Source organism: Vulpes vulpes, chromosome 3 (assembly GCF_048418805.1).
Source record: "Vulpes vulpes isolate BD-2025 chromosome 3, VulVul3, whole genome shotgun sequence".
Lineage (NCBI taxonomy): Eukaryota > Metazoa > Chordata > Mammalia > Carnivora > Canidae > Vulpes > Vulpes vulpes.
This window is the reverse complement of record NC_132782.1, coordinates 22,582,359-22,607,896: the sequence shown is the minus strand read 5'-3', so window position 1 is coordinate 22,607,896 and position 25,538 is coordinate 22,582,359. Positions and strand designations below refer to the sequence as shown.

The 25,538-nt window shown below is 37.6% G+C and overlaps 1 protein-coding gene across 3 annotated transcripts; it reads right to left on the bottom strand.

Moving 5' to 3' along the window:
• Positions 1–1,211: 1,211 nt before the first annotated feature.
• RBM45 (RNA binding motif protein 45) lies at positions 1,212–20,427 on the bottom strand. Of its 3 annotated transcripts, none has more exons than XR_012000335.1 (11): positions 20,016–20,427; positions 15,677–15,799; positions 12,988–13,114; positions 10,755–10,877; positions 9,715–9,894; positions 6,778–6,907; positions 6,520–6,604; positions 6,154–6,317; positions 4,540–4,740; positions 1,642–1,687; positions 1,212–1,464 (listed from the first exon to the last, which is right to left on the bottom strand). XR_012000335.1 is itself a non-coding variant. In XM_072752042.1 (11 exons), exons 1-9 carry the CDS (start codon positions 20,313–20,315, stop codon positions 4,548–4,550), a joined length of 1,425 nt encoding a protein of 474 aa, XP_072608143.1. In that variant the 5' UTR covers positions 20,316–20,427; the 3' UTR covers positions 1,212–1,464; positions 1,642–1,673; positions 4,540–4,547. The 3 variants fall into 3 exon arrangements, 2 of the variants coding, with proteins under 2 accessions (XP_072608143.1, XP_072608142.1); XM_072752042.1 differs by having other exon boundaries at positions 1,642–1,673; XM_072752041.1 differs by lacking the exon at positions 1,642–1,687 and having other exon boundaries at positions 20,016–20,426.
• Positions 20,428–25,538: the final 5,111 nt, after the last annotated feature.

Genomic DNA, 25,538 nt, shown 5'->3' with positions numbered 1-25,538 from the left:
CCCTATTTTTACACCATTTAGATTAACCAGCTGCTAGATAGATTTCTGGGGGGGGGAATTCAAGCATTTCTTGAGTGGTACAGCATGATAACCTGTAGGGCACAATTTGGTTCCAATCCGTGAAAATGGAACTATGTGCGCAATAAACGAGTGTAGGACGAATAAATCTACCTGTTGGTAATTAATCCTCAACTCTCCTCACTTAGGTTTTTCATTTTGAATGAGTACATTTACTTTCTTTTCAAAATATGCCCTTTGGTTCATAAAGATTCCATTCTCATTCACTAAGTCCTGCCTGGGAAGATGAGATTAGAAATTTTCTCATCTAAATTTACTAAAAATTTTGATTCAGAAAAAGGATTTCAATTTTTCAATGGAGCGATGTCAAGCTGCAATACTCTATTATGCTCAGTGAATTTAATCTTTCATTATTTTTAGTTTAACTCAGGAGGTGAGAGGCATAATGAGGAGGTAATTCAGTGGTTTTCATAATTACATACCATTTATAATATCCTTAAGATGCCGAGTTTCTGACTTAGATATACCTTTTCTGATCCATATTATTTACCTTAAGAGTGGCTAAAAATTTTTTCTTGGATTTTCAAAATACAAGCAGAGTAGGATCCCCAATTTTTAATATTTTTTTTGAAATGACTATTCTTTCTATCATAATCTGTTCTGAAATTACTTGCATGTCACATTTTGCAGTGACCATTATATCCTGTATTTATAAGGGAAAATGTTCAACCTCCCGCCAAGCCACTGACATTTATTTAAACTTATTATCAACAACAACCTAAAACTTTTTTTTATTACCTTTGCCCTATAATCTTCAAAGAACTTTATAATCACCAACAAATTTTGGTAGAACTATAAAAATACAGTATAAAATATTTCTACTGATGTCTTTTGGCTCTTGCCTCAGATTAAGTGTAAGTATGTAGCCAATCTGCATGTGTAGGTTTAGCAGCAATTTACCATATTTTATTGAATCTAAGATGCAACTGACTGAAGGAAATACTTTTATTTTACATTCCATTAAGAAATGAAAATAGATTGTCAATTACATTATGGCACACCATCGATACCAAGATGTTTCCAATTTCAGAAGTATAAAAATATGCATCTCAAAATCAATGAAATATGTCATTTAGTCAAATTCTTAACACTGTCGATTATGTTTTATTCTCTTTCACATAAATAAGGCATGATTTAGTCAAGCAAAGAAAACTTTATTTCTGCTACATATAACAACATATTGCTCTAAGAAACAACTATTAGTTTTAGCACTGACGTATGAATTCAAAAATACATGTCAACAATCCGTGCTCCCCAGACAAAACAATGTTGTGCACAGACTATCAGGTATATGAAAAAAAAAAGCTGTCAACTGTCCACAGGGAGTGCGTCCAGTCACATTTTCAGTCAGTCAGCTGAGGATTATGTCAGTATTTAGTCTTTGTTCTGTAGAAAGAACACAACAGAAGTATGAAAATCATCACCTGAAAGGAAACAGCTGTTGTATATATAGTATTCCTAAAATGTTAGGAATTTCCTTTATTTCAAAAATAAAGGAAAAATAAGCAAGGTTATCTGCTTACTAAATCATAGATGCCCCCAAATAAACAAAACCAAACTTACTCAGAAGTATGATGCAAGCAGGTACTGAATTTCTGGAGGGAAAATGCTGTGAATTAATACAAAATCAGGATACTCTGAAATACTAAAATTTTTAATCTCTTCAAATAGAAAGAGAAACCTATTTTGTACAATAAACCCAGTTCAAAATAGAACTCAATTACTTTCAAAGTTATATTCTTAGACCGGTTTCTTTTCCTATTTCATCAACGTAGCTCACTTAACCATTAGGCCTGTTTTTCAGAGACAAAAGAAACCAGCCTTTACGAATGGTGCTGATGTTCCTTGAAATCAAGGGAACAAGTAAAAAAAATACTGCCCTTCTCAAAGAACTTCAATGGCCATAATCATGTAAAATTTGGGAAACTTTCATACTATTTTATTGAACTTTAAGACAACACATTTATTTAATATACCAGCAAAGGAGGAGAATCTCATGGAGTCCACAGTAAATAGAAAATCTACAGCAAAAATAAATCTAAAAACCATGCTGTAATTTAGCGGAAGACATTCAAAACCAATACAGCTGGTTATGACTTACCATTTTCAGCTAACCTAAACCTACTTTATCTTTGCTCTGAATAGGTACAATGATTCAATAAAGGGAAAAAGGATAGATTTTGTGAATAGTCATTCTGAAGAATATGCACTTCCTCTAATGTAGGGAACAGGGATTAATGCACATCACTTTTCTAGGAGAAAACGTGGTATTATAAAGCTTCATTCTCACAGCATCAGCTGGCCACATTTTGTATCATTAAACTTTTATTTTCTGACCATTTTGATAAGGTGACAACTCAAAGATTTCACTGAAATCACCAATGCAAGTTTCAGCTCACAGTTGCAGAACATTCTTTTATATATATATATATATATATATATATATATATATATATATATATATTTAGATTTTATTTATTTATTCATGAGAGAGACAGAGAGAGAGGCAGAAGCATAGGCAGAGGGAGAAGGCTCCATGCAGGAACCCGATGTGGGACTGGATCCCAGGACTCCAGGATCACGCCCTGGGCCAAAGGCAGACGCTCAACCGCTGAGCCACCCAGGCATCCCCATTATTTTATTTTATAAGGAATTCTGCTGATTCATTTTTTCTTATTAACCCTATTAAAAAAAAATGAGCCTCAGAAAGGTGAAGAGATCTGCCCAATCATCCAAGCATCAGAACTAAAATTCCAAGCCAGATCTGATTTTGAAGTTGAATATTTTTATACTGTATAACCACTAGGAAAGGCTCAATCACAGGGGCAATTCATATATTTTCCCCATAAGAACTTAGTATTACTGTCCTTTCTTAAGGACAAAGGTTTTTTGAATAAAAGAATTGTTAGGTATATATCAAAATATTCATAGATACCAACACACACATTTTTGTGTGCTATTTTAGAAGATAGCTTGTCTAACCAGAATTCAAGTCTTAACATTCTATTTGTAAAAATGAAAAGACAGCTTTGTTTTAAGAAGGATTTGCTAATTCTTGTTCACTGGCATTTTAATAATTCTACATTGTATGGGGTAATGAGAATGAATTTTGTAATTAAAGAAAACATCAAGACATTTCTAAATTAGGATTATTCATAATGGCCCAATGGACCTTTCCTATCGCCAATTGCCTTCTAGAAGGAGGAACTAGTTACCTGACTTACTCTATTAGAAAAACGGTCATCAGCAGTAAGGGTTATGACAATTCACTCTGGTACTTGCTAGTCGCCATAAGTGGTCAGAAAGAAAACTAAGGTAAAAGAAATTTGCTTTCAAGTCAGTAACTTTAAGGTCAATCTAAAGTGCTTGCCAACCGCTATCATTTGGCCAACAGTGGACTTGGGAAGCTGGTGTATGTGGGAACAGGGAAACTGAAATTCAGTCCCTGAAACTCAGAATACATTTCCAGAATAAGAAAAGCAAAAGAGTTGAATACTTCTACTTTAAAGAATGTTTCCCTAAGGCATGGAGATGAGTCGGCTATCACAGAAAAAGAAATATAAGTTTCATTTCTGGAAACAAAAAGAAAATGGAATTCATATTGCGTATATACCATTATAACAGACAAGAGTTTTTAGTAAACTGTCAGGGTTCCTTTTTTAATACATATACGCACAAGAGAATACTTTCTTTTTTTTAAAAATATTTTTATTTATTTATTCATTGGGGGGGGGGGGCAGAGACAGGCAGAGGGAGAAGCAGGATCCATGCAAGGAGCCTGATGTGGGACTCGATCCCAGGTCTCGAGGATCAGGCCCTGGGCTGAAGGCGGCGCTAAACCGCTGAGCCACCTGGGCTGCCCAAGAGAATACTTTCTGAATGTATGGTTTTAATGCACAAACTCACAAATACAAGTCCAGATGAACACTAGCGTTTAGGTTCAAAAGGTCCATCGAGACATATTATTTGATATTGCTTTTTAAGCATTTCACTAGTGAGATGTCAAACACTCTTTATAGAGATTATTACAAATTACCTTAATTTATAACTCAAGATGTTAATCCTTCAAGTTAAAAATCTTTAGAACTATTTCAATTTTAAAGTTATGTAAGCAAGAAAATAAAGTTATGTAAGCATATGGTAAAAAGTCCAATTCTTAACATTAAAGACATTCATAAACAAGAAAACCCATTGTTTAATTTTCTACATTAAAATTTGATTTTACTTTGTAGAAGGGCAAAAACGCTTTCCTGGTAAACATGGAAAACATTCATTTTAAGTGTAAAAAGTTCAAGTTTAAAAAATATACTGTGAAATTAACCCAACCTATGGTTTTATTAGCTAAGCTTTAAGTCATAATGCTTTTAATTGACAACTTCCAAATCCCTAACTTGATACATATTCCTCTTGCTATAATATTTAGCCAGTGTGTTTTAAAAATTTAGACTAAAAAGGGCTTACCTCAAGAATCAGTAAGTTCTCTGTCGTTTGTTAGATTCTTCTCTTGGGGAATCTGCCAGCATAACTTTAAGTCTGACTCCATTTAGGATCTTCCCATGTAAAGTAGTAATGGCATCATTGGCGCTTATTCTATCTGCATACTTGGCATACCCCACATTTTTTCCTGACACAAGGTAAACTTCAATCAGGTTACCAAAACGACTGAAACAAAGTAAAAAAAATAAAATGAAATGGATAAAAATACAACTGCTTAGGTCCAAAAACTGGGGTCCATTCTGGACTCCTTTTCCATTCCTCTCCCCACATTCAATCTTCAAGTCAATTTTCCTTCTCAAACACGTCCTCTAATAGTAAAGTTCTCTTCATTCTCAGGTCCCTTTCCTCATTCAGCCAGTCATTATCTTTTCCTCAGAATGCTCTACTATCCTCCTTGCTTGTTTCCTTGCTCTCTGGGCTTGTCCCTCTGTAATCTATTCTCTACCTGTCTTTGTAGTGACCTTTCTAAAACAGATATGATCGTTGCCTCCCTAAAAATCCCTTCCAGGGTAAGGACAAACTCCCTAACATAGCTTGTGGGCCTTTCCTGACATGAGCCTTTTCCTCTCCTGCCTCACCCTCCCTCTCCCAGTCTCTCAAATTCCATATTCTAACCATTTCCTTTCACATTCTCTCTTGTAGGAATAACCACCCACATGCCCTCCTTTCTACTCTAAGTAATTTTTATCTGTCAGGTCTCTCCATTATATATTGCTTCTTAGGTATTTCATAGCCTGAACATTCTTTTTCATGACACCAACCTCTAGTGATGTTTTCCTATTCACTTGTTTGTCTCCTACATGAGACTAACCATCAGAGGACAAGGACTCTTGTTTTACATACATATTACAACGTCCCTTGCACTTAGCATGGTGACTGCCTGGCACAAAGGAAATGTTAAAGAAACAAACTACAGAAATCAGTTAAATAAAAGTCAAAATATCTGAATTACTGATGTTTTGTGTAGCTCTTCAATGAGCTTCCTACTTTTTTTAATTCACGAACATTGTTATGAGGCAAATAGGAAAAAGACTGAAAAGTTAAGATTAACAGAGTTCTATTAAAAACACAAAAATAAGCAAGAGCTTTCCTTTTTCTAGATTTATTGTGTATTCTTCCTTACAATCAAGTAATTGTTTACTCTATATAATCCTTGAGGATCCAGCAGAGAGCTGACAAAATAGAAGATGTTTAATAAACTGTTCAGTTGAATTAAAACCACAAAGGAAAAGAGATGTAAAAAGAATTCCAGAGGACAGGTCTACACAGATGCATTTTCATCAAGAAACAAATGATTTGTCCATTTTATGCATGCAACTTTTCAAAACAATACTTTTATGTTTTATGTCTTCAAAACAAAATAACAGGAAATTCTGTGTGGAGACTTAGAATACATAAATAATAAAGAAGAGAAGGAAATGATCATGTATTTTAAAAGGTGATATAAATAAGGAATTTTTAAACTACAGAACAAATCATTCCTATCTGATAAGTACTGGATATAGGAAGTCTCAAGATTGTAAGAGGGCTTAAATAAACTATATTATAAAACAGAATTTTGTGGAATTGAAATCTTACCAGAATATATCCTCTAATACATCTAAAGGTAAAGGATGAGGATTAAACACGATAAAAAGTCTTTCTTTCACAGGAGTTTCAGGAGGGGCTTTTTTTTTGCATGATGGAAGTACAACATCTGTCTGGATTTGAGGCAACTGTGATCCAGAATTTCCTCCAAATTGCTGTTGAAGAGTTAGGTACAAAATAAGAAAAAGAAAAACTGCACTTTAAGGATTTTAAGCCAAGAGGTAAAGAGATCTATATCATGGCTTCTATGTGATCTTGTACTGTAGCTCTGAAAATTTTCTTATAGGCTAATAAACAAAGGCCACATTTATTTTATCCTACTGATGTCTTAGAGAGGTTAAATTCTTGCCTACTTACCAGAAATTGCTGCTGACTTGGGTTATTCCACACCATTGATGCAAGCTGTGCCGCTACCATCTGCGTTGCCATTTTTCTAAGGAGACTAAAGATAAAAACTGGTAATTTACAGAAAACTTGAAATGTTCAGTCTCTTACCCACAACTTGTTTTATGTGACTTCCTCACCTAAGAGGTCGACTGCTTTCTATTCTTATTCTTCAAGTTATATCACATACACCCAAAGCCCTGCTTTACACGCTCTGGAGATGGTACTTACTCTGTGGCGTTATTCCCATCATCAATGAAGGAAACACCTATCCGATTCCCAGGAGGGTACTGAAACCCATGTAACTTGTATTTTGCATAAATAGCTGATGCTACATTAAAATACTGAACCACTCCATGACCTAAAACAAAGTAAAGAATATCAGGAATTAAAAAGAAAACAGAGAGGATACCTAAAGCCTAGAAAGTGAAACAACATAGAAATAGCCTGGTATCACACAATTAGTAAATACAGTCAAATGGGTCAGAAAACAAAGTTTTCTATACATATGTGCAACAGCTATGTTCCTACAGAGTCTAAAAGATAACATATTTTAAGGAAAATGTAATTATTAAAGTAAGGTCTAATGTATTTAATTTTAGGATATTGGTATTTCTTATATGATAGATATACCTAAAACCAGTGTTTCTTAAATTTTTGTTCTTTCGAATCTGCTTTGAAGTGCTAAAATTTTCCCTATCATACAGAGCAGGAAATGATATGAGAATATATAGTCTGATAAGAACATAGAGTCATCTGGCTTGTTGCGGTGCAAGATAAAGGAAAAGTGGCACGTATTAAAAACAAAAGGTAGGGAACAGAGGCTCTCGGATTGGAAATCATGAATTTCACATTCCTTTGGAGAGCTTTCAGTTAAGGAAACAGATTTCAATTTAGGAGGGTGATGCTGAAGCAGGGGGGTAATTTTACACTAGAGTCCATATATGGATAGCCCATGAGCTAAAAAACTAAAAAGTTCATAATATGTAACCAATTTGGGGTTTTACATGTATTTATATACATATACATATACACACAATATAATACTATATAAAATATATAACCCATATATATAATACAACCCACTAGGGGAAAAACACTGCTAAAATTTCATGTTATTCTCCAAACCCAAGCACTCCAACATCTTAATGAAATTAAAACTCTGAAAGCAAATGAACATATAAAACTAATTCAGATAGAACTCTATGATGATAACTATTAATAAAAGGTGTCCCAATAACACATATATTTATTTATTAGATGCAACAAACAGAGAAACAATATAGAAGATAAAGGAACAAATACATTTCAACATACCAGGTAAAAAGGGAAAGAAATACAAAACAAATAGAATTAAACGTAACAATGAATGCGCCCCAAAATACAAAATGTGTGCCTTAAAGTCAGCATAAAGAATGATAGTCTAAGGTTGGATTGGGGTTGGAGATGGTCCAAAGTAGGCTCAGATGGGCAGCCTTGCAAAAAGACCAGTGCTGGGTAGAGTAATAGTAGGTGAGTGTATGTGTCTGTGGGAAGAGTGGCACCACTCTAGGCCTATCAGCCCATATGACCTGACTCACTTTCCTACTTCTCCTTATAGCCATGACACCCTAAAAGGACTTAAATCAAGTGTATCAATAGTACTAGAACAGATGCCAAGTATGACTCTTCTCTAACACTCCTCACCTCCAATTCTTTAAAACAAACCAATAAGCTCCCCAGATTTACTGAGTGCCTATTATGTGCCAGGACTTGCAGTAGGTATTCCACATATAGTATTTCTAGTTCTTATCTAACCCTGGCATAGAAGGTATTAATAATGCCCTTTGAGAGATGCAGAGAGACTCAGGATCAGCAAGATTTCAGAGCTACGTGCCAGTGCTGGGATTTGTACCTGAGACTATTGCAAAATGGAATGCCAACCATTTTCCATTATGCCACAATAACTCCATTTTTAAAAAGCCTTAAAAAAAAAAAAACCTTAAAAAATTACAAGGATGGTTAAGCCAACACTAGATACTAGGTTTAACCAATTAACCAATTAATAACTTCAAATAGCTGATATTAGAGCCTTGCTTCAATGTTTTAAGATTTTTATTTGTTTGAGAGAGAGCACAAGTGGAGGGGGGGTTTGCAGAGGGAGGGCTTGATCCCAGGACCCTGAGATCATGACCTGAGCCAAAGATGGACATTTAATCACCTGAGCCACACAGCTACCCCAGCTTAGCATCAATTAAGACTGGAAAGAAGTAGAGAGAGGGGAAGAACAATCAAATGCTTGAAATGAAGGGAAGAAATTTAATTTTGAGGCATAACGTTTAAAAAAAAAAAAAGAGGGCAGCCCCGGTGGCGCAGCAGTTTAGCGCCACCTGCAGCCCAGGGTGTGATCCTGGAGACCTGGGATCGAGTCCCACATCAGGCTCCCTGCATGGAAGCCTGATTCTCCCTCTGCCTGTGTCTTTGCCTCTCCCTCTCTCTGTGTGTTTCTCTATGAATAAATAAAAAAAATCTTTAAAAAAATAAAAATAAAAAAATAAAAATAAATAAAAAATAAAGAGACAGACTTTAGGATGAGGAGGAAACTTTATGGGTTTTAGAACTTTGCCTAGTATTAATCATGAGTACTGAAACCTCCAACCTGGGGTATTTTGGTTGTAGAAGTAGAAACAGAAATGCTCTATTCTATGGGAGTTAATACATTTATTTAAAATAACTGACTTTGGGGATCCCTGGGTGGTGCAGCGGTTTGGCGCCTGCCTTTGGCCCAGGGCGCGATCCTGGAGACCCGGGATCGAATCCCACGTCGGGCTCCCGGTACATGGAGCCTGCTTCTCCCTCTGCCTGTGTCTCTGCCTCTCTCTCTCTCTCTCTCTCTGTGTGTGTGACTATCATAAATAAATAAAAATAAAAATAAAAATAAAAATAAAAATAAAATAAAATAAAATAAAATAAAATAAAATAAAATAAAATAAAATAAATGACTTTGTAAAAAGGAGATATATCCTCAAGGGTTTATTTCTTAAGGTATCACTGTAATTTGAAAGTTTAAGTGGGAGAAAAGAAAACATAAAATTGTCAAAGAAACAGTATCTGACATAAAAAGTGCCACTGGAGAAAAGACATTTTAATCAAACATAGTATATTAAAAAATAATAGACATTACTGTACCATAATTAGAATAAGGATCTCGTTGAACTTCACAGTATTCCAATCCTGGTACTATATCAAAAATACTGAAAAGCTGCTCTTCAGTGAAAGGAACTCTTGATACAACTGACAGACGTTTGGAGATGGCTTCTTGGCCTCTGTTGTCATTCTTGTCAAAACTTGAAAAGTCAGATTGTTGTTCTCCAACAATGTAGGAAAAAAGCGCATCTTTTAATTTCTATACATTCAAGAATTCATTTAACATTTCAGGTATGAGTACGTAAGCTGAGCTGTCATTAAGTCCACAGCATTGGACCAAGGCACTGTATTTTGTAGTATCCTCTTGGTCATTAGTACTATCAAAAGGGACCAATAATGAGAAAACAGACAACTTTTCCCGCTCTCCTGCCTTCGACACAGAAATACAAGCAGAAATGTGTAGTCTAACTTCAGAGGAATATGTTTAGTATGCAAAACTGCAAAATATGGCAAGTGTTTCACCTGTAAGAAAGTTTGTGCCAAATAACACAGGCCTTACTTTCATCACTCATTTCTCCCTTTGGCTAACTTCTACTTTTGTCATTCCTCTCTTTTCTAGCCCTAAGTTTAAAACAGCAGTACTTTAGGTATAAAATCTTAAGACTCATACTGAGGGGATATCAGCATATGTTTTTCATACTGTTTGGTCAGCTACAGAGGCAGAAGCTCACTCAAAAAAGGTGGCAGTGATGCGGTTTAATATTTAGATAATACACAACTAACCATAAAAGACAGTAATTGGAAACTATTTCCAATTATAGTTATAATTGTGATAGTTACAATTATAATACAACTTTACAACTATAATACAGTTGTAACACTATGTTACACGGTGTTAAATACTAGGTACACAAGTGTTAAATATTAAGACCATGAGGAGTCATGACAAATTTCTCAAGAAACCCCACATTAACTTTTCTTCACTGAGATTTTACAGACTACTGATAAAAGAATATTTTACAAAATCCCAATCAGATTGTACATACTACTTATACTATTAAAATAAAGGACAGCTTACTCACCAAATGGAAACATATTTACTCTAGGTTCATGTCCCAGTGTCTCCTGCCTCATGTTACTGTAATAGTCTTGTTCCGAGGATTCAGAGGCTTTATTTTTAGGTTCAGCCAAGATTGCCCTAAAACCTGGAAAAGAGAATCCATGACTTTCAAACTTCATAGCAAATTTATCATACCTGCCGATATACTTTATTGATAGTGCGTGACTTAGCTTTATAACCGTAATTGTATAAAATAAAACATACACAAGAGCCATCTGCACCAGACCTACTTATTCGCTTTTTGGAAAATAGCAAAGAATAAATAAAAAGAGCAAGAATCTCAAATTATGGGTCAATGTAGACATGAAAGATCAGCAATTCTATCTTATCCTGTCCAAACTCCCCCTATTACAAATAACATCATGTTTCCTTCTCTCTGGCTCCACATCAAAATCCTACAGGGCAAAAAAAAAAAAAAAAAATTCCTACAGGGCTTTTCATATTCAACTTGTGAGCAAGAGTCTTCCTTTGAAACACACTTACAAGATGTTATTTTTTATTCTAGTTTCTCTGCCTTTGTTTCTAAGTCAGATTCTCTTCAATTAATTACAGTTCTTTAACTGGTCTCTTTGCCTCTGGATCAAAGGTGTTAAGTAGGGTTTCAAGGATGAGCTTCAAAAGGTGGGAAAATTCCATGAACTCTCTGAAACTTTAAACAAAAATGCTTATGTCTATGTGTACATGGGCATATTTCAAAGAAGGTTCATAGCTTTCATCATATTATTCAGTGGTTCCTAAAAGGATAAAACCAGTCACTTTGAATTCTTTCTCTGGGAATCCATCCCTGATACTATTTTTCTTCTTTCAATCTACAGGGGAATCTTAACTAAGTTTGAACTCTTCATAACCTCCCATACATGGTGCCAATGTACCTAGTTAACTTTGCCTCCTAATTTCTCAACAGGATTATTATGCTTTATTCAGACTGCTGCCTTCACAATATTAAGCAAAGACATGTTTATTCCTAGCTCTGTGCCTTTGCTTACACTGCTCTCAGCTTTTGTCTGGCCTACTCTTTATCAGATGTAAATCTTACCTCTAGAGGTATTCTCATGCTCTCAGAGCACTTGTTTCTCACCACTACTGGACCATACCAAATATTTTTTAATATTTTCTCACTTCGCAAATTTTTATGGAGTCTATTATAGATGGCAGTATCTTTGATAAAGATCTCAATATATCTTTACAGAGGGCCTATAACTACTAGGTACTAGGACTGACAGAAACAGATAAATAAAACATACTCTCTGCTTTCAAAGAACCTTTTAAAAAATTCTTCTATTATCCCTAACAATTTTTTTGCCTATTAGATCTTGGCTACCCAATATAATTAAATTCCTTAAAAGCTATATATTTATTCCCTTTGTATCCTTTTACTTAACATATTGCTGAGTATACCATAGGTACTCAATTAATGCTGGCTGAGTAGGAAATATAGAAGGATCTGAAAGGAAATTTTGGTATGTACCTTAAGGTTATTTAAGAATTCCACTGATTAGCAGTAATTCCTTCCAATATGTATAGATCTTTATAATATCCTAAAATCTACTAATTTAATTATTTCTTATTTGTAAAGGTCAATGTAACCAGGAGTATGACCACAAAGGATATTTTCCTTAGCTTCTTTAAAATTCTTATTCTTCACTATGTATACCAGCAACAGCAAAAGATCCAGTTAATGTCATTCTAGGTAAAAACTAACCCAATAAATATTTCATTACCTATGTGGGCAAATATTACATGAAGTCCCATCCTTAACCTTTATGTTTTTTAGTATATACTTAATTTTGTTTAAGGTTTAGGTTATATATAAACACACATAACAGAAAATTTGAGTTTTTTTAGCATAAAAAATATTTTTTAAAAAGGCCTGAAAGGTCAGTTTTTTTAATACTCAAAAATTTTAAATTACTATAGAAATAATAACCAAAATGTGGCAATAGTATTTTCACTTACTAAGTTAATACAGTTGCTCATATTTCTCTTCAAGACAGTGCCTCAATAAAAGCTTAACCACAGCCCCAAAACTAATTATCCTAGATATATACATATGTGTGTATATATATTAAAACTCCCATTGCCAGGATTAAATTAGCAGGTATGGTTATTAGCAAAAACCAGCGTTAGATTCAGTTATTTAGAATAATTAAAAGTTTTCAAAAAGTCTTTAACATGTTAAATGAACACATCCTTACTTCGGTCACAGTTTTCTATTGCTTGGGCAGCTTGTGATGGTTTTAAGTATCGAACATAGCCCAAACCTTTACTTTCTCCAGTTACTTTGTTCTTAATAATGCTGCAATATTCGATATCTCCATACACCTATGAGAGTTAAAAGAAATGATCTTAGAGGAGTCAAAAATCAGGAACTGAATAGATTCTTTCAGAACTTCAAGTTTATTTGTGCCCCTTATTTGCAAAACTAGAAATCGGAATTAGAATTTATAGCCATTTTTAATAATAGAATCAAAATGTCACAAACTAATGAGAAAAAGAACCATAATAATGATATAAGCAAATAATAACCACCAAAATAATGATTTCCATCTTCACTTTCTGAGCATCTGCTTTACATATATTACCTTATTGCTACAACAATCCCTCAAGTATATACATGTGTGTGTGTCCGTATATATATATATATATATATATATATACACACACACACACACACACACATATATATATACACACACAACCCAATATCCATATTATATATATGTCTGTATATGTATATATTATATTATTTATTTCACAGACAAGAAAAATGAGCCTTAGAGAAATCAGTAATTTGCCTATGTCATGGAGGGAGAGTAAGAGTGTGTACATGGTTTGGAAAGATCCAAAGTCTTGCTCAGTGGTGATCACAAGCTGGAACTGAACCTTCTATATTCAAATCTTGGCTCAGTCCCTTATTCACTGGACAGTTTAGTTATCCTCTCTGTGGCTATCTCTTTACCAGTTAAATGGGGCTAAAAGCTGTAGCTTCTTCAAAAGGTTATTGTTAAGAGTTAAATGAACTAAGAGACCTAAAGGGTCTGGAACACATTAAACATTAGCTACAGCTCCCTGCCTTCTAACAGGACATAACTGATTATGTATTCTTCCAAAGAGGAGCCTCTCAAAGTATATCACTAAAACACATCAGCTTTCTCAGAAAGTCAATTCTATGTAAAAAATAAAGGTAAAAGTTTACTTTAAAAAAAAAAAAAAAGACAGAGAGAGCACACAAGCAGGCAGAGCAGCAGGCAGAGGGAGAGGGAAAAAGGCTCCCCACTGAGGGAGAGCCGAATGTGGGGCTCCATCCTAGGACCCTGGGATCATGACCTGAGCTGTAGGCAGATGCTGAAACGACTGCACCACCCAGGCAACCCTAAAAGTTTATTTTTAATGTTGGTACAAATATAGCATATAAATTCTTAGCATTATTTTTTTTTTTAAGACTTATAAAGTATTTAGAGAGGGACAGTATGTGTGGGGGCAGGCAGCGAGAGAGGAAGATATAATCTTAAGCAGGCTTCTCACTGAGTGCAGGGCAGCATCTCACAATCCTGAGACTACAACCTGAGCCAAAATCAAGTCAGGCACTTAACTGACTGAGACACCCAGGTGCCACTTTAGTGTTTATTATTTATTTTATAAAATTCTCATGTAACCAATTAGCAACTTAATTATTATACATTTGGATAAAAATGTCATACTTAAAAAAAATGTCATACTTGTTCAAGCAGAAAAAGATAAAGATTTATAAGATAAAAACTTTCTTACTATTGGAGGAAGTATGGAATATATATTTTTGGTAGCTGTTACTTTTGAGATATTTTGTATTTTATATTTTACTCAACTCTTACTTAGGGTAGGACAGAGAAATTTTGAAAATTACTTTTTACTATTTGTTTCTTTTTTTCTTGCATGTTGCCCACCTGATTCCTAGTATTGGGAAACATTGAAAAAGGAGAAAATTTCCAATTCAAATTTAAGAACTGATTTTTAATAATTTTTGTGAAAGTATATCACTGCATATACAAGTGAATGGCTAAAAGGATTTAAAGTTATCTTCAAATTTCATGGACTACACATATATATTCTTGCTACTTGCTTCAGTGCTGTAGTTTTTTTCTTTAAATAGAGAACTCTTTCAAAGGCTTATTTTTAGGACAAAAATTCTTTTATTTTTTTTTAATTTTTTTTTTTAACTTATTTATGATAGTCACACAGAGAGAGAGAGAGAGAGAGAAAAGAGAGGCAGAGACATAGGCAGAGGGAGAAGCAGGCTCCATGCACCGGGAGCCCGATGTGGGATTTGATCCCGGGTCTCCAGGATCGCGCCCTGGGCCAAAGGCAGGCGCTAAACCGCTGCGCCACCCAGGGATCCCTAGAACAAAAATTCTATGAGCCTTTCTGCGAATAAATGCATCAATATGCTACAGTTTTATAATAAATATTAGGGAATACAGTTCACATACTCAGGCTTCCTTGACTCACCTCAACATGAGAGCAACAGAGTGGTAAGAGGGTACTTTGAAATTGTAAAGACCAAGAGCAGGTTCTGGATTCAGACAGCCTGGATTTAAATCTTGGTCCACCATCTATCAGGTATGTGACCTAATTTAAAACTCTGGGTTTTATACTTTATTTTCCTGAATCTGTGTTTTCATTATATGGAGGAAAATGCCATCACTGATATTTTCCAGTTTTTGGTTTCTAAAAAGTTAATTTTAGGTTTAATATTTTAGAACTGGATGGAAGTAGATAACTTAAAAACGGTTATTTAACTCTCTACCACCAATATAACTTAAACAACACTTAAGATTTAGTAACTTATACAACCAATTTAGGATTACAAGTTATCACAGATGCTAGCTGATGAGTAAACCTAAGTACCTTAAATTTTTCCCGCAGATCTTCTTCTGTATAGGACTTTGGTATCATTACAAATATTCTCGTGAGTTCTTCATCTTCAACATCGCGGTGACTTCCAGATGATCTGGACTGAGCAATGAAAACCTAAGAAACAAACAATATCCAAAAAAATAAAAGAATCAGTTAACTGTTTTCCTATTCCTTAAGTATACTTACTTCATTATTAGTATGAGATTCATGTTAGGTTAAATGCAGTGTAATAGGGTTTTGTCAAAAGTTTTTTTAAAGCAATCTTTACTGCAATGACTTTTTACATGCAATGATACCAATGTCTGCATTGGTTTTTCCAAATGTATTTTTACATTTGCCTTTTTGTTTACCAAGAGGCAAGTCAGTGCACTGATAAAGAATGTACAGTTGAGTACAGTGTCCAATAAATGCCAATTACGGTTGATTAATAGTGTTATTTAAATATCACATATTTTAAAGATGTTTGTTTATTTGAGAGAGAGCGAGAGAGCGCAAAAGTAGGGAGGAGGGGCAGAGGGAGAGAGAGAAGCAGACTCCCCACAGAGCAGGGAGCCAGACTGAAGAGCTAGATCCCAAGACCTGAGATCCTGACCTGAACTGAAGGCAGACGCTTAACCCCATGAACCACCCAAACACCCTAAATATCACATTTTTACTGATTTTGTCTAGCTGTTCCATCAGATACTAAGAGAGGCGTATAAAAACCTGACTGCGAATTTGTCTTTCTCCTCTCAGTTTCCATCAATAATGCTTCATGTATTTTGAAGCTATATTATTGGCTGCATAAACATTTGGGAGTTATGCACTTTTGAGTGATATTTTTATTACTGTGAAATTACCCCATCTCTGTCAATACTCCTTGTGTTGAAGATCATTTCATATGATATCACACCAGCTTTTTCTATCCTTTAACTTTCAACCACTTTGTATCTTAATACTTCACATGTCTCTTTTATATAGTATTTAGCTTGGTCTTTCTTTTTTTATAAAGCTTGATAATCTCTGCCTTTAACTGGCACGTTTAGTCTACTTATGTTTAAACATAATTATTTATATAGTTAAGTTTAAGTCTAAAACGTTGTATTTTTAATTGTTTTCTTTCTAATATTAACTCTTAAAAAAAGGTAACATAACCATATTCTGGACCATCTCAGTGACCATCCAAATGATCTACGTAAGCACATACTCATATGTGCTACCTGAGGCTCCATTTTCTACTATTAGCAATTCAGTTTTACTGAAACATCATCTGTGACATTAGATTACTTACATTATTATTATTACTTGGATTATGATATTGGGTTATTAGTTATTACTTTATAATTTTTTTCTGAAGATTTTTATTTATTTACTCATAAGAGACAGAGAGAGAGAGGCAGAGACACAGGCAGAGGGAGAAGCAGGCTCCATGCAGGGAGCCCGATGTGGGACTTGATCCTGGGTCTCCGGGATCATGCCCTGAGCCAAAGGCAGATAGATGCTCAACCGCTGAGCCGCCCAGGCATCTCATTTTGGTTTTATATTATCCTAGAAGAATGTTAAAATCTCTAACTAGGATTATAGATTTGTTCATAGAGCTCTAAGGATAAGAATTTTAATGGCTAGTTGTTGTTTTTTTTTTAACTTGAAGACCTGTAATAAAATTAATCCACATGAAGCCCTCTAAGGTTGCTTTTTTGCATCTTCTACTTTAAAGGGAGGGAGGCCTGTATACTATATTCCACTATGAGAAAATCTGAACTTACAGAATTTCAGAGTAGCAACTCAAAGGACAAATAACGGTTACTCCCTCAATAAACTTACATTATATGCCAAGTAATGTATAAAGTATGAGTACTGAGAAATACAGAAATGACCCTCTAGAAAGTCAGTCTAGTGGACATATCAGTAATGAATGATCAACGGAAAAATAAAACAGGAAACCTTTAAGAATATAGGAAGACACTAGGTGGAAAAAGTTCAAGTAAGATTTGAGACTGGAGGGGTCATCATATCACAAATTTCTAAATTTTAGAAGACTAGAATATTTCAAATTTCCAATAAGGCAAGCAGTGTCTGAGCAGAACAATGGACAGTTTTTCCTAAGACATTTGTTTAGACTATAAACTCTAAATAAGAGTCATTCTTGCAAAGCTAAAAACCAAGACTTTACCCCTTTCCTCAAGATAATGTAGTTGGTCACAGAATAACTCTTACTTAGCCAATCTTTTTTCGCTGTAGGCCTAGGGCTATAATTTTCTTTTTGGTCTTATAAATCCTTTGGAACTTTGCAAAAGCAAACTACATGAAAAAAGTTGAAGCTGAATTAATTTAACTCAAAATACAGAAAAGACAAAAACAGAAAGAAACAAAACTATATTCCAGGGGAAGACAGACCAAGCTGAACTTGCTAAAGAATAAATTTATAATGTTTTTCTAGGACCTGTAATGTAACAAACCTCTGGCTGAGAGGAGTGGACCAAGATGTGAAAAACAACTTAAACTTCTGTTTTGGGGAATAACTTCTCTGCAGTTACGAGGGAGGGTACATTTCGGCGTTGGCACTTTTACTTCTCTCGTAAGAATTTAATCAAGGAAAGTGGATTATATAGGTTTGAGATTTGAGGCATTTTGGGGGTTGTCCACAGATCTCTGTGGTTCTACTCAAAGCATAAAAAACCCTCTCCCCTAATTCAACTGGAAGGAGATACAAATTATCTATCTAGGGTAGGAGTCAGCAAACTACAGCTTCCTGTTTTTCTACAGCCCAGGATCTGAGACTTACTTTATATTTTTAAAGGGCTGTTAAAAACAAAGAATATGTGGCTCACTATGCCTAAAATTTACTATTTGGACTTTAAGAGAAAAAGTTTGTCGGGATGCCTGGGTGGCTCAGCGGTTGAGCATCTGCCTTTGACTCAGGGCTGAATCTGACTCCCAGGATGGAGTCCCCCATCAGGCTCCCTGCACGGTGCCTGCTTCTCCCTCTGCCTGTGTCTCTTATGAACAAATAAATTAAAAATCTTAAAAAGAAAAAAAAAAAAACAGTTTGACAACCCCTGATGGAGCCTACACTGTGGCCTGACAATTTATTTTGCTGGTGATCAGTTCTGCTGCATTTCAGAGTGCTGGGGAGGTGGAAGTAAAGGGAATGTCTGTGGCCTACTGCATTTTTGACACACCCCTCTGCTCCTTCTCTTTTGTGGATGGAGATACAGAGAAGACCTCCAGAGATAGAAATATCTTTCAGTCTTTCATTTATGTAAGTCAGCATAAATATTCTTACCAGTTTTCTATAAGTCAATGGGAGAGGAAAAAAAAAAAGAGGGGGGAGGGGAAAGTCGAGGGAGGGAAAAGAGAATTTTGTGGAAATCTCCAACAGAATTACAAACACGGCAACTATCTCTACAGGACAGGTGACAGTAGGTGCTCGGGAACTGAGTTCACAGCCAGTTAAGGGATGACCTTTTGGCTACGGCTGACCGTAAGGTATGTCCAGGGCCTGCCTACCTTCGGCCAAGCGCTGTGCTGGAACATAGATGGACCCAAACAACCCTCCAAATCACCCCTTCCTGCCACGCATGGGGTATCTTAATTTTACACAAGTGCAGAAACAACATAAATACCTTCAGGGGGAATGAACTAAGCATACGCGGGGGGCGCTTAGTAATAGCACAACTAACACTACCATCACAGTGACTTGGCTCTTCTTCTTTATTTTTAATATTTTATTTATTTATTCATGAGAGACACAGAGAGAGAGAGAGAAGCAGAGACACAGGCATTGGGAGAAGCAGGCTCCATGCAGGGAGCCCGACGTGGGACTCGATCCCGGGTCTCCAGGGTCACGCCCTGGGTCGAAGGCGGCGCTAACCGCTGAGCAACCGGGCTGCCCCCCCCGCTTTTTTTTAAATTTTATTTGTTTATGTATTTGAGAGAGAGGGAGGGAGAGGGAGGGAACATGCAGGGGGAGCGGCGGCAGCAGCTGCCTGTGCCTTGAGAGCAAAGCCGCGGAGTGACAAGCCGCAACGCGGGGGCAGTTCGCGGGTACAAAGGCCGCAGTTTCAGGCACTGCCGCCCCCGCCCTCCGTGCACGCGCGCCCAACACCAGAGAGGCCGCAGTTTCGTGCACTTTCAGCACGTTATGAAGCTTCGTAGCAACGTGGAAAAAAAAAAAAAAAAAAAGCAGACTAACCTTTTTTTTTTTTTTTTCTTCCCCTCCCCTGACCCGGTAGACGGGGTTCCGAGAGCGCAGGGTCGGCGCGGGCCCCGGAGGCCGCGGCTCCCCCTCCCCCCCCCCCCCCCAGGGCCGCGCAGCCCGCGGCAGGCCCCTCCCCCCGGGCACCTGCACCTTGATGGGCTTGGTGTCGTTGGGGCTGAGGCACTGGCCGTGCATCTCCTCCATGGCCCTGCAGGCCTGCGAGCTGCGGGCAAACTTGACGAAGGCGATGCCCTTGGACTCCTTGGTGTGCTTGTCCCGCACCACCCAGATGTCCTGGATCTCGCCGAAGGGCGAGAAGCGCTCCCGCAGCACCGACTCGGGCGTGTACTTGCTGATGACCAGGAAGATGCGGCTGTTGGGCGGCTCGTCCAGGCTGTCCACGCCCGGCCGGAAGCCTCCGCCGCTCGCACAGCTGCCTGCTTCGTCCATGGCGCTCCACGCGGCGCGGGAGCCCGCCCCGGGCCCCACGGAGGTCCCCCGGCCGCCGCCGCCCACCGGCCGTTGCGGGGCCGCCGCTCCGCTTCCGGAGGACGCGAGACGCGGGCGCCGGGCCTCTCCCGCCGCCCCGCCCACCCGCTTCCGGGGAGCGCCCTGCAGCGCCCCCTAGCGGCCCGGGGCGGGGAGGCCGGCCCCACCAGGGGGCGAGGGGCGGGGGGGGGGGGGGGGAGGGCATCCCGCGACCGCTAGGCTCGAACGTCAGGTGTGCCGTCCTCCTTCCCGGTGGCCACGAACAGCCCCATGTAGCGCACAGGCTTCCCAAGGCTGGCTTCACCCCCACGCCTCGAGCCAAGCATGCCTCCCCTAAGACCTGCCATCTTGGCCAGAAGCTCAATAGAAGACCACTATAGGATAAAGTTAAAAGCCCTAGAGTCTTAGAGTTAAAAAGAACTTCTGAGGTCCTCCAATTTCAGCCTCATTGGCTGAGATTGACATGAGGAAATCGAGGTCCTTGGGATAGCCAAAGGCAGTAGTAGACGTACAAACAGAGCCCAAAGCAGAACCAACTCCATCCCCTGATGGGCTCCACGCCCACAAGCACCCCTGGGGGTGTTGAGGGCTGGAAGGGTGGACTGCTCAGCTACAGGACTAGGAGAAATCTTAATGGCAGGCCAAGTGCGAATGTGTGCTGACCTCTAAGGGTTCTTGTTGAAGGGACATGAAGAGAGGTCAGTGGGAAACTAGCAGAAGTCCAGAAACAAGATCTGGATTTTTTTTTTTTTAATTTAAATATTTTATTTATTTATTCATGAGAGACACAGAGAGAGGCAGAGACACAGGCAGAGGGAGAAGCAGGCTCCCTGCAGGGAGCCAGATGTGGGACTTGATCCCAAGGACACCCCCTCCCCCAAGCTGAAAGCAGACACTCAATCGCTGAGTCCCCCAGGCATCCCAAGATCTGGATTTTTGTAGTGGAGTTGGAATGAATTGAAAATAATGAAATAGGTGGTGTAGGAGTAGAGCAATTTGAATGTTCAAGTCCAGGCTGCTGAGATCTGGGCTGCTTTGAACTCAAACAGATAAATACTATTTATTGGGAGCCAACTGCATGCTACCCTCTGTGCGAGGGGCTAGACACACAATGAAGAAAAGGAAAAAACATGATCCCTGTTCTCAGAGAGCTTTCTTTCTATTATGGAAAACTTACACGTAAATATATAAGGCAAGATAATGTCGGATTGTGTTAAATTTTTTTTGTCACTGAATTGTGTGAGTTTGGACAAGTCACTTCATATTTCCAACTTTAGTTTCCTCAATTACAAGTAGAAATAATATTACTCACTAAATGGGGTAGTTGGTAAGCTTAATTAATTCATTTATTTAAGCACCAAATGTTTTTGACTGTCTACTATGTGTTGGGCACTGTGCTGTACTCAAGTGATAGAGTATTAAACAAAATGCTCACTTTCTTTTATGAAGTTAATGGATTGGGCTTGTATAGGTAGGATTTTATGAGATAATATAGAGAGAGAGCTCATAGCTTAGGGATCAAATGAGTAATATGTGTACGATTGCACAAAGGAGATGAATTTTCTTGTTCCCTTTGACTAGGGAATCCACTCCCTCACTTTTTGATATTGTATACTTATATGATAGCAACTAAAAGTCAGGGATTGTGGGTTCTCACTCTGGCTTTTGCACAAGATTGTTAAAATTTCTTTTTGCATTACATTCTGTATCTGTAAAATAGGGACTCTGTTTACCCTGGAGCTTAGCAAGTCAGGAAGTATCTTGTTTTAACTTTCCATTTCTCTTTATCTTAATCAGACCAATCAAAGCGAATGAAAACAATGTGGCAGTGTTAATAATTTTATTGATGTGAGAATCTGTAGATTCTAGCAACATTATTTGCCCACCAGTGCCATCTGGTGGAAAAATGTATATTTTTCTTGAAACGTACTGACTGAGCAATTTCTATTTTGTAAAACAAAATTACTGATAGGTATCCTGAAAATTTGAGGCTGATATTTAGAGCAATTAATTTTTTTCTTAAGGAAAAGATAGAAGATTGCATAAAACAAAACCAGGAACAGAAATATTGGGAAATGCTAGGAAAGTAATATTTCTTTATCACTCCATCATGTGAAATACCACATACGCAAGGAAAATAAGAAATTTAGCTTCCTTATGACTTATCTATTTATTTTAAACAGATTCCTTGAGATATGATTCATGTATCATACAATTCACCCATTTAAAATGTTCAATTAAATGATTTTTAGTACCTTCACAGCATTGTGCAACCATCACCACAATTTTTTATCACTCAATAATGACAGTTTTGCCATGTTTCAAATCATATAAAATCACATTTGAACATGAATCACATGTAGCCAAGACAGCTGAAAATTCTGATATCTGAAACAATGATTATTAATTGGTGTTATATTAGAGAAAAGATGTGCTGTGCATTGCAAATTAAATTTTTTCTAGGCTTTACAACATGTAGCCTATAAGGCACAATTATTAGAATGATAAACACTTATTTCACACGAAATCCAGTTTTCCCTTGATGTTTTTCTTCCAAAATTCTTATGAATTTCTTTAAAAAAAGACAAGATGATATTGTAACTTATTTTTGAAATGCAAGGAGAAAATAGTAAATTCTTGTCATTGTCTTCCAAAATTTCTCGAACTATGATATAATTACAATGATATTTACTGGTTATCAATATTAATACATTATATTTAAGAAAAATGTTTGCATTAAGTAAAAATGTTATTTTAACTTAAAAATTTTTTATTTTTATTTTTAATTTTTTTTTAATTTATGATAGTCACACACACACAGAGAGAGAGAGAGAGAGAGAGAGGCAGAGACATAGGCAGAGGGAGAAGCAGGCTCCATGCACCGGGAGCCCGACGTGGGATTCGATCCCAGGTCTCCAGGATCACGCCCTGGGCCAAAGGCAGGCGCTAAACCGCTGTACCACCCAGGGATCCCTTAAAATGTTTTTTAAAAAGATTTTATTTATTTATTTGACAGAGAGAGAGGGAGTACAAGCAAGGGGAGGGGCAAAGGGAGAGGGAAAAGCAGGCTCCTGGTAAAGCAGGGAGCCTGATCTGGGGTTGGAGCCCAATTGGGGGCTCTATTCTGAACTCCATCCCAGGACCCTGAGAATATGACCTGAGCCAAAAGCAGACATTTAACCAACCGAGCCACCCCGGCACCCCTTGCCTTATTTGAAAAAAAATTTTTTTAAAGAATGGGTTTTTTTTAATTAATTAATTTAAGATTTTATTTATTTATTCATGACAGAGAGAGAGAGAGAGAGAGAGACAGGAGGAGGGAGAAGCAGGCTCCATGCAGGGAGCCTGACGTGGGACTCGACCCCGGGTCTCCAGGGTCATGCCCCGGGCTGAAGGCAGGTGCTAAATCGCTGAGCCACCCAGAGATCCCCCATTTGAAATTTTTAAATAGGTTTTACTACTGATATTTATTAGTGACCAATTAGTAATTTTCAGATTGTTCTGTATGAATGAGGTCCAGCGTCTCCATTTTTCCCAGTTGTAAGGCTACTAGTTACTGATTACGTATTCATGCACCTACGCTGGAATGTGGTAGGTACTTGAGTAATGGTAGTTTCCTTCTTGTTCTTCTTGAGTTTTGCACATATTTGAGTTTGAGAATACTATTTAACACCTAGCCCCCAACCCCCTCTAGAACTGGTCCTTTTCATTCAACTTTTTAAAAAATTATTTATTTATTGGAGAGAGAGACACAGAGAGAGAGACACACACACACACACAGAGAGAGAGAGAGACAGAGAATAAGCAGGGGGAGCAGTAGAGGGAGACAGAGAAGCTGACTCCCCACTGGGCAGGAAGCTGGATTTGGGGCTGAATCCCAAGACTCTGGGATCATGACCTGAGCTGACTCTTAACCCACTGAGCCACCCAGGGACCTCCCTTCAAGTTGATGACATATATATTTTAAATACCTTACTTGAAGAACAGATTCATAGGGGCCGCACAGAATAGTTTCATTCAACCATCTGGTACTTTTGGCTGTTTAAATTAAAATGAAATTTAATTTAATTAATTAAAATGAACTATAATTAAAATAATAAAAAAATTCCGTCGCTCAGTTGCATTGGCTGCACTTTGAGAACTCAAAGCCACGTGTGGCTGGTAGACTGTGCCGGTGCAGAACATGTCAATCACAGCAGAAAAGTCTACTGGACAGAGCTCTGGAGAACAGGAATATGGTAAACCCCCCACTGACCTAAAACACAAAATTTTCCCGATTTTATTTGTTGAACTATTTAAAAATTATTTTAATATTCTTATTTCTGTCTCCTTACCATTCACACCTCACTGAAGTCGGCATGTAACCACGGGTAAGCTACTTTTCCCTTCTCACGTTTTCCTAAACGTTTTCGTCACGTTTTCCTAAATATTTTAACTTTGACCTTGTCTTAGTTAATTTTAACGTAGACCTTTGTCTACCTTCAATACGCTCTCATCTTCTTGTAGCCTTTTCAGTCTTTCCCTCCATAATTCCCTTCCTTTCTCCTTCAGTTCTAATTCTCTTTGTTTTTGTCATACTTCATGCTGCCTTTTCTTTCTTTCTTTTTTTCTTTTCTTTCTTTCTTTCTTTCTTTCTTTTTTTTTTTTTTTTTTTTTTTTGGCAATAAGCAAGCAGCTTGCAACCTTGCTATGTTTCTGCTATTGTATTTCTTAAAAATGTAGCTCATTTTAATGCTTTAACGTATTTAAATCTCGTCCCAGCTGGATTGTAACTCGGAAAACTGGAGATCCGGTTCGGGTTTTGGTCCCAGTTGCTTGGCACAGCGCCTTGCTCATCTTAAGTATTTGTTTTATTCTTTTGTTGATACGACATGATTGCCGCAATCAAATGCTAATGGGCCATTCATAAAACGCTGAGTTGCTGCCTCAAGCAAGAACTGGGACAGGCGGTCAATATACAGAGATTAACTCCACTCTTCGATTGCGCACAAGTTAAACAAAAGATGGGCGGGCGCCCTCCGCGTTCGAAGGACGCTCACGTTGTCAGCGTCGGCCTGCGACTGCGCAGTAAGCACCAGTCTGTAAGCTCCTGCGAGAGTTTGCGGCCTCGCGGGATCTGGGAGCCAATCAGCGGTGCGGATGGAACCTGGCCGGCCATTGGCCGGCGTCCACCGGAAGCATGTG